We start from the raw sequence: 9,558 nt of genomic DNA on the forward strand, positions 1-9,558 counted from the left end.
TTTATATTTCTTTACAAATATTTCTCAAATTCCAAAACCTTTGGTCCAGACCTTTTGTAACAGAGGTGTATCACTGTAGAAATTATTCAGAAAAACACATTTATTTCCATAAGTCAAAATGAAAAAAGCTAAAAATTAAAAATGTCTGATCAATTGTTCACGTTCATACTTTTCTCGCTTGCAAGTTCCCATTCATCGTGTCATCATGCCCGCCTTTCTTTACCTTCTTTTCGCCTGGCAAAAGACCGGACGTGTTCGTGTAAAGGAGGACGCCGCTGAAAGACGACAGGAAGTCAGAGGATGCAGAGACGCCGAGCTTTCCCGCCGTTACCGCCAGTCCCGCCCCATCTCCTCGCCTCATCGGCACCACCAGGCTGAGCGAGGCCGGACTGTTGCAAGCACATTGTTCCGCCGTCAGGACCTGTTGTCCTCTGGAGTGCAGCCTGTGGATGCTGCGATTGGACACGGAGAGAACGGCCTCCAACTTCTCGCCTACCTGAGCGGCGAGCACGGCCGTCAGCAGGTAGCGGCCATTGATGGGAGCTGTGAAGATTCCTGAGAACGCAGTTTTAGACTTTTTCTTTATTACTTGTCAAGTTCAGCTTAGAATGCTGCAGTGGAGGGCACCTCTATGGCAACAAGGACATGCCAAACAGAAACGCGTCACACTAAAACATAAGTGTCAAACTCAAGGCCCGTGGGCCAAAACTGGCTCGCCACATTAATTTGTGTGGAAATAATATATCTTATCTTTTCTTAATAAATGTATCACAAAACTAAACGTACTGCGTACAAATACATATATTTACACTTTAATCATCTCTAATAATAAAACAACATATTATATCATACAGTTCAAAACAATGTTATTGTTCATCCATCCATCCATTTTCTACCGCTTGTCCCTTTCGGGGTCGCAATGAGTTTTGGAGCATACTTAAATATCTGCTTGACTTATGATTTCAAAGCAAGGAATCCAATAAACTGTTCATGTAAAAATTTTACTTAAAACATTTTTTTTACAGTAAAATTCACTTTCAATATAGAGTAATAATACACTATAAAACACAACAAACGTAGATTTTACAGTAGAAAAAACTTGCATGAATTTTTACGTCAAAAAAACAGTGGTACCGTTTTTCCATTCCATTTAATTGAGTTGTGTGAATGATATGGTTTTTAGGGCTGCAACAACTAATCGATTAAATCGATTATAAAAATAGTTGGCGATTAATTTAGTCATCGATTCGTTGGATCTATGCTATGCGCAGAGGCTACTTTTTTAAAATTAATTAATTATTAAAAAAAAAAATTATAAACCTTTATTTATAAACTGCAACATGTACAAACAGCTGAGAAACAATAATCAAAATAAGTATGGTGCCAGTATGCTGTTTTTTTCAAATAAAATACTGGAAAGGATAGAAATGTAGTTTGTCTCTTTTATCCGATTATTAATCGAAGTAATAATCGACAGATTAATCGATTATCAAATTAGTTGTTAGTTGCAGCCCTTATGGTTTTCTACACCAAAATTAATCTTATTTATTCAAATTGTTCTTCTACAGATTTTGGCGCGCTCTACCTTCCACATTCTTCACCCGATTCAAACCGTTCCCACTTCAAACTGTTCAGCCCTATTTGGGAATTGCGGGCTTTCCCTTAACAAATTCCAAAAATTCCCAGATTTCCCAGAACTCCAGGTTTTCCGGGACATTTTTCCCATTCAAGATTAATTGGCCATTTTTCAAACTTCCACCATTTCCACATTTTTCAACCGATTCCAACATTCTGGAAATTTAAACTACATTTTTTCCAAGTTCAAGATAATTCCAGAAGTACAATCATGGAGTACTTACAAGCAGACACAGTGTGTAGACAGAAAAGGGAGAACGGACGAGTTTTGGCTTAAAAAGTAAAGATAAAGGTGAAGACACTGAAACGCCCTCAGGAAGAGGTGCTTTAAGACATGGCTAGCTAGCTAGCAGCTAAAGTCCATCCGCAGTCTGCAGTGTTTTAGCTACTTCTAAATCACTAATCCTTGTCTCCATGGCGACAAATAAAGTAAGTTTCTTACAAGTATCATCCCTGCAGGATGAGGAATAGCTAAACATGCTTCACTACACACCGAAGCTCACCCGCCTCAAAATGTAAACAAAGGCCATTGGTGGATCTATACCTAACATCTACTGTAATGATACCGAGTACAAAAGCGTATCTAGTTGATACTACTATGATTACATCAATATTTCTTAGCATCACAAAATCTTCTTTCGTTTAAAAAAAAATTATATTATGTTTATAAACTCAGGAAATACGTCCCTGGACACATGAGGACTTTGAATATGACCAATGTATGATCCTGTAACGACTTGGTATTGGATTGATACCCAAATTTGTGGTCTCATCCAAAACTAATGAAAAGTATCAAACAACAGAAGAATAAGTGATTATTACATTTTAACAGAAGTGTAGATAAAACATGTTGAAAGAGAAAGTAAGCAGATATTAACAGTAAATGAACAAGTAGATTAATAATTCATTTTCTACCACTTGTCCTTAATAATTTTGACAAAATAATAGAATGATAAATGACACAATATGTTACTGCATATGTCAGCAGCTAAATTAGGAGCCTTTGTTTGCTTACTTACTACTAAAAGACAAGTTGTCTTGTATGTTTACTATTTTATTTAAGGACAAACTTGCAATAAGAAACATATGTTTAATGTACCCGAAGATTTTTTGTTAAAATAAAGCCAATAATGCAATTTTTTGTGGTCCCCTTTATTTCGAAAACTTTCGAAATACATTTTGGTACCGGTACCAAAATATTGGTATCGGGACAACACTACTCGAGGGGAGAAAGACCGAGTCAGAACCTGCGGAAAAACGGACAAAGAAGAGCCAACCCAGCTATCAAAAATGAGAGAAAAGGAAGTATTCTATTTAGGGTCCTCTTCTACTGATGTTTTTCTCAAGATGCTTGAGGAAATGCTGAAAGAGCATGAGGAAAGGCAGGCTATGGTATGTATGGATAAAGACATGAAGGAGCAGGGATGTCTGGGAACGGTGATTCTTTTATGTTTCCTTTCCCTCATAATGTTAATCCTAACAGTTTTGAGGTAACCATGGACCAGGGCGACAATAACACGCATTCAGTGATCCAAATAATAGTTTTAAATGCCTTCATCCACACGGTCTGTAGATGACGTCACACCAAGAGGGGTCTGGCAATGAAAAAGGGGTGTTCCAAATACAGCTGTCCAACAATTACTCAAAAACGATATTTTATGTGAAATGGCTGGCCAGGTTCATTTTTAGGGGAAAAAAAACATTAAAAAGTGTATTTTTTGATCATCTGGATGCTATGGGTCCATTAAAGGCCTACTGAAATTAGATTTTCTTATTTAAACGGGGATAGCAGGTCCATTCTATGTGTCATACTTGATCATTTCGCGATATTGCCATATTTTTGCTAAAAGGATTTAGTAGAGAACATCGACGATAAAGTTCGCAACTTTTGGTCGCTGATAAAAAAGCCTTGCCTGTACCGGAAGTAGCGTGACGTCACAGGTTGTGGAGCGCCTCACATCTGCACATTGTTTACAATCATGGCCACCAGCAGCGAGAGCGATTCGGACCGAGAAAGCGACGATTTCCCCATTAATTTGAGCGAGGATGAAAGATTTGTGGATGAGGAAAGTGAGAGTGAAGGACTAGAGGGCAGTGGAAGCGATTCAGATAGGGAAGATGCTGTGAGAGGCGGGTGGGACCTGATATTCAGCTGGGAATGACTAAAACAGTAAATAAACACAAGACATATATATACTCTATTAGCCGCAACACAACCAGGCTTATATTTAATATGCCACAAACTAACGCATAACAAACACCTCCCCCCTCCCGTCCATATAACCCGCCAATACAAATCAAACACCCGCACAACACACTCAATCCCGCAGCCCAAAGTACCGTTCACCTCCGCAAAGTTCATACAGCACATATATTTCCCCAAAGTTACGTACGTGACATGCACATAGCGGCACGCACGTACGGGCAAGCGATCAAATGTTTGGAAGCCGCAGCTGCGTACTCACGGTACCGCGTATCCAACTCAAAGTCCAGCTGGTAAGAGTCTCTGTTGTCCCAGTTATCCACAGGCCAATGGTAAAGCTTGACTGTCATCGTTCGGGAATGTAAACAATGAAACACCGGCTACGACGTAGCCGCTACGTGTTTGTGTTGCTGCAGCCGGCCGCTAATACACCGCTTCCCACCTACAGCTTTCTTCTTTGCTGTCTTCATTGTTCATTAAACAAATTGCAAAAGATTCACCAACACAGATGTCCAGAATACTGTGGAATTTTGCGATGAAAACAGACGACTTAATAGCTGGTCACAATGGTGTCCCAAAATGTCCGCTACAATCCGTGACGTCACGCGCAAACGTCATCATACCGAGACGTTTTCAGCAGGATATTTCGCGGGAAATTTAAAATTGCACTTTACTAATCTAACCCGGCCGTATTGGCATGTGTTGCAATGTTAAGATTTCATCATTGATATATAAAGTATCAGACTGCGTGGTCGGTAGTAGTGGCTTTCAGTAGGCCTTTAAGTTTATGATAATCAGAAAAACAGCTCACTTAAATTGTGTTCCTGGATTTTTACCCAGTCCTAAAAAATGTAGAATACTCCACAAGTCACATTATCAACAGAAAGTTGCATCATTCCTCTGCAGGCCATTGGAAGAACAAGTTCACTTACCGACTATAAAGCGCACTTAAAATCCTTTTTTTTCCTCAAAACTCGACAGTGCGCCTTGTAACCCGGTGCGACTAATGTAAGGAATAATTATGGTTTTGCTTACCCACCTTGAAGCAATTTTATTTGGTACATGGTGCTATGATAAGTGTGACCAGTAGATGGCAGTCACACATAAGAGATATGTGTAGATTGCAATATGATGGCAGTCACACATAAAAGATACGTGTAGACTGCAATATGACTCAAGTAAACAACACCAACATTTTATATTTTCCATTAAAAATATTGAACATTACACACGGCGCTCAAAAATCTATCAAAATGTTTTAGTAGGACTTTGGTAAGCTATGAAGCCGCACCGCTTGATGGATTGTACTGTGCTTCAACATACGAGTATTATTATGGTGTGTGTATAAGGTCGGACATATTATCTGGCGTTTTGTTTCGCAATATTATGCAAAAGCAACTTTTCCTACCTTCTGATCTGTATTTGGGATCTGCATAAGTTCTGAAAAATGGCGTGCGTCCGCCTTTGTAGTCCGATAAGCTTCTACTTTTTCTCTATCTTCTTGTTATGGGACATTCATCCTCCGCTGTTGCCATTTCTAATACAAATTAGTGTAAAGTTCTTACTTATATCTGTCAGTGAACTCACCATGAAAGCGCTAAAACATACCGGTGTAGTGAGTTTACATTATTCACCCAAGGAACTTTAGTTATTAGAGAGTTCCAGTCGGACGTTTTTTCACGGGACACATTTCCGGATGAGGAGACGCTGCTCCGTTATTGATTGAAGTAAAGTCTGAATGTCATTAAAACAGTTAGCGCCATCTTTTGGCACTTCGTCCTCTTTGCACGCTACACCGCTACAACAAAGATGACGGGGAGAAGACGCTGCCGAAGGTGAGCTACATAAATAAGACCGCCCACAAAACGGCGCATCTAAAAGTGACTGTCAGAAACTGGCTTGAAGATGATCTGTAAAACATAACCTATGCAACATTTTGACCAAATAACCACCATTACATGTTATGTAAACCACAAGGAAGTGTTTTACATATAGAAAAAATAAAATTAATATGAGTTCTTTAATGTGCCCTGTAATCCGGTGCATTATAGGGCGCACGATCAAAAATAGACCATTCATCGGCAGTGCGCCTTATAATCTGGTGTGCCCTATTGTCCGGAAAATACGGTAAGTGTCATCAAGCAAATAAAACCGATTTGATAAAAAAGGCCATTTAAGGAACGTGATAAACATTTGCTTAGGTAGGAGAAGTGTGCTTTCAAAAATGCAAGTATTTTGTAGATACAATTGGAAGAGAGCGAGCAATTAAGTCACCTGTGCTCGGATCATAGTGTCCTCCATCGTTGACCAGCACCTGGTTGAATCGGAGCACTCCGTCCTTTCCTTGAACACGTGTCCGAGTCAGGCCGACTGAGAAGGCCATCTTGTCCCCTGGAGACATGTAGGAGAGGTGACGTAAACACGTCATGTGTGACAATAATGGGGTCTCACCTGGAGCTCCAGCGAAGCCCAGCGTTGGCACCTCGGACATGGTCCTTGTCGCCGGGGGGCCGGCCTCACCAGTCTCCATCAAAGGCATTTGCAGGGGTGTGTCTACAGGGGGAGGAGCCACTGGGGAGCTTCTAGGAGGACTCCTGGATGGTCCTGCGTCCGTGACGTCAACATGAACATCTGACAGAGAGTGAAAGTTGTCATGATCTGGTCTGACAAACCTGCTTAGCTGGAAATCTGTGAAAATTCATTGTGTGTTGTACTTCTCAAGCCATATATTTAATCACCTCTATTTTCCTTTGCAGCTTGTATTTAAAAAAATGGCACTAAAAGTGAAATCTGTAAAACTAAATATCCTAATTGTGGTTCACAGTCCATTTACTGTACTTTTATTGATTATGAAACCCACTACTACCGATAGTTTATATATCAATGATGAAATCTTAACATTGCAACACATGCCAATACGGCCGGGTTAACTTATAAAGTGCAATTTTACATTTCCAGCGAAACTTCCGGTTGAAAACGTCTATGTATGATGACGTATGCTCGTGATGTCAATGGTTGAAACGGAAGTATTCGGACACCATTGTATCCAATACAAAAAGCTCTGTTTTCATCGCAAAATTCCACAGTATTCTGGACATCTGTGTTGGTGAATCTTTTGCAATTTGTTTAATGAACAATGAAGACTGCAAAGAAGAAAGCTGTAGGTGGGATCGGTGTATTAGCGGCTGGCTGCACAACACAACCAGGAAGACTTTGACTTGGATAGCAGACGCGCTATCCGACGCTAGCCGCCGACCGCATTGATGATCAGGTGAAGTCCTTCGTCGCTCCGTCGATCGCTGGAACGCAGGTGAGCACGGGTGTTGATGAGCAGATGAGGGCTGGCTGGCGTAGGTGGATAGCTAATGTTTTTAGCATAGCTCTGTGAGGTCCCGTAGCTAAGTTAGCTTCAATGGCGTCGTTAGCAATAGCATTGTTAAGCTTCGCCAGGCTGGAAAGCATTAACCGTGTAGTTACATGTCCATGGTTTAATAGTATTGTTGATTTTCTGTCTATCCTTCCAGTCAGGGGTTTATTTCTTTTGTTTCTATCTACAGTTAAGCCCGATGCTATCACATTAGCTCCGTAGCTGAAGTGGGTCAACGATGTATTGTCGTGGAGATAAAAGTCACTGTGAATGTCCATTTTGCGTTCTCGACTCTCATTTTCAAGAGGATATAGTATCCGAGGTGGTTTAAAATACAAATCCGTGATCCACAATAGAAAAAGGAGAGTGTGTGGAATCCAATGAGACGTTGTACCTAAGTTACGGTCAGAGCGAAAAAAGATACGTCCTGCACTGCACTCTAGTCCTTCACTCTCACATTCCTCATCCACGAATCTTTCATCCTCGCTCAAATTAATGGGGTATTCGTCGCTTTCTCGGTCCGAATTGCTCTCGCTGCTGGTGTAAACAATGGGGAAATGTGAGGAGCCTTTCAACCTGCGACGTCACGCTAGTACCGGTACAGGCAAGGCTTTTTTTTATCAGCGACCAAAAGTTGCGAACTTTATCGTCGATTTTCTCTACTAAATCCTTTCAGCAAAAATATGGCAATATCGCGAAATGATCAAGTATGACACATAGAATGGATCTGCTATCCCCGTTTAAATAAAAAAAATCATTTCGGTAGGCCTTTAAGATGAACAGTCTTTTTACTTTTTTGTTTGTTTTCCAATATCATTCAATCAAAACTGAATTAAGCAGCACTCACGGCAGAATTGACAGTGGTTTTTATGGTCTGAGTTTGTATCCAACACGCATACAATTGCTACATGATACATCACCATTTCCAGGTTCTCTTTTTAACATGTTCAAAAAGGAGTAGGAAGAAGCAGAGCTTATTTAATCCTCGCCCTTTTCCCTTTCATAGCAATTGCTAACATTTCACTTCCTGTTCTCATACTGTACCCAATTGGGGTGGTATGGCTCGGTTGGTAGAGCAGCCGTGCCAGCAACTTGAGGGTTCCAGGTTCGATCCCCGCTTCCGCATCCCAGTTAGTTCCGTTGTGTCCTTGGGCAAGACACTTTACCCACCTGCTCCCAGTGCCACCCACACTGGTTGAAATGTAACTTAGATATTGGGTTTCACTATGTAAAGCGCTTTGAGTCACTAGAGAAAATCGCTATATAAATATAATTCACTTCACCTCACAATTTACTCCATAAATATTACAAGTCTACAAATAAATAACAAATAGTGAAGTGTATTTCATATCGTGAGATGAATAGGATTATCAATCAATTCAGAATGTTTATCAATAAACTTTTTCTTTGGACTTTGTAAACGTTTTGAGTTTGAACAGTTTCTTAAACTACAAAACCCAAAACCAGTGAAGTTGGCACGTTGTGTAAATGGTAAATAAAAACAGAATACAATGATTTGCAAATGCTTTTCAACTTATATTCAATTGAATAGACTGCAAAGACAAGATACTTAACGTTCAAACTGGAGAACTTTGTTATTTTTTGCAAATATTAGCTCATTTGGAATTTGAGGCCTGCAACATTTAAAAAAAAGCTGGCATAAGTGGCAAAAAAGACTGAGAAAGCTGAGGAACGCTCATCAAACACTTATTTGGAACAACCCACAGGTGAACAGGCTAATTGCGAACAGGTGGGTGCCATGATTGGGTATAAAAGCAGCTTCCATGAAATGCTCAGTCATTCACAAATGCTTCAGCAAATTGTCCAACAGTTTAAGAACAACATTTATCAACAAGCTCTTGTAAGGAATTATGGGATTTCACCATCTACGGTCCGTAATATCATCAAAAGGTTCAATGAATCGGGAGAATTACGGACCTTCGATCCCTCAGGCGGTACTGCATCAAAAAGCGACATCAGTGTGTAAAGGATATCACCACATGGGCTCCGAAACACTTCAGAAAACCACTGTCAGTAACTACAGTTGGTCGCTACATCTGTAAGTGCAAGTTAAAACTCTACTATGCAAAGCGAAAGCCATTTATCAACAACACCCAGAAACGACGTTGGCTTCGCTGGGCCCGAGCTCATCTAAGATGCACTGATGCAAAGTGGAAAAGTGTTCTGTGGTCTGACGAGTCCACATTTCAAATTGTTTTTGGAAACTGTGGACGTTGTGTCCTCCGGACCAAAGAGGAAAAGAACCATCCGGATTGTTATAGGCGCAAAGTTGAAAAGCCAGCATCTGTGATGGTATGGGGGTGTATTAGTGCCCAAGACATGGGTAACTTAC

At 40.4% G+C, this 9,558-nt stretch overlaps 1 protein-coding gene across 3 annotated transcripts in view; it reads right to left on the reverse strand.

Moving 5' to 3' along the window:
• emilin2b (elastin microfibril interfacer 2b) overlaps positions 1–9,558 on the reverse strand; it is a 40,989-nt gene continuing 31,431 nt past the window's right edge. For 2 of the 3 annotated variants that reach the window (XM_062022080.1, XM_062022079.1), the window contains exons 5-7: positions 6,290–6,469; positions 6,113–6,229; positions 1–555 (exon numbers count right to left, since the gene is read on the reverse strand). In XM_062022080.1, the coding sequence (XP_061878064.1) occupies positions 164–555; positions 6,113–6,229; positions 6,290–6,469 (689 nt within the window). In that variant the 3' untranslated portion in view covers positions 1–163. The remainder of the gene's footprint in view (positions 556–6,112; positions 6,230–6,289; positions 6,470–9,558) is intronic. The other variant, XM_062022081.1, reaches the window with a different exon arrangement.

This window comes from Entelurus aequoreus, linkage group LG15 (assembly GCF_033978785.1).
Source record: "Entelurus aequoreus isolate RoL-2023_Sb linkage group LG15, RoL_Eaeq_v1.1, whole genome shotgun sequence".
Classification (NCBI taxonomy): Eukaryota; Metazoa; Chordata; class Actinopteri; order Syngnathiformes; family Syngnathidae; genus Entelurus; species Entelurus aequoreus.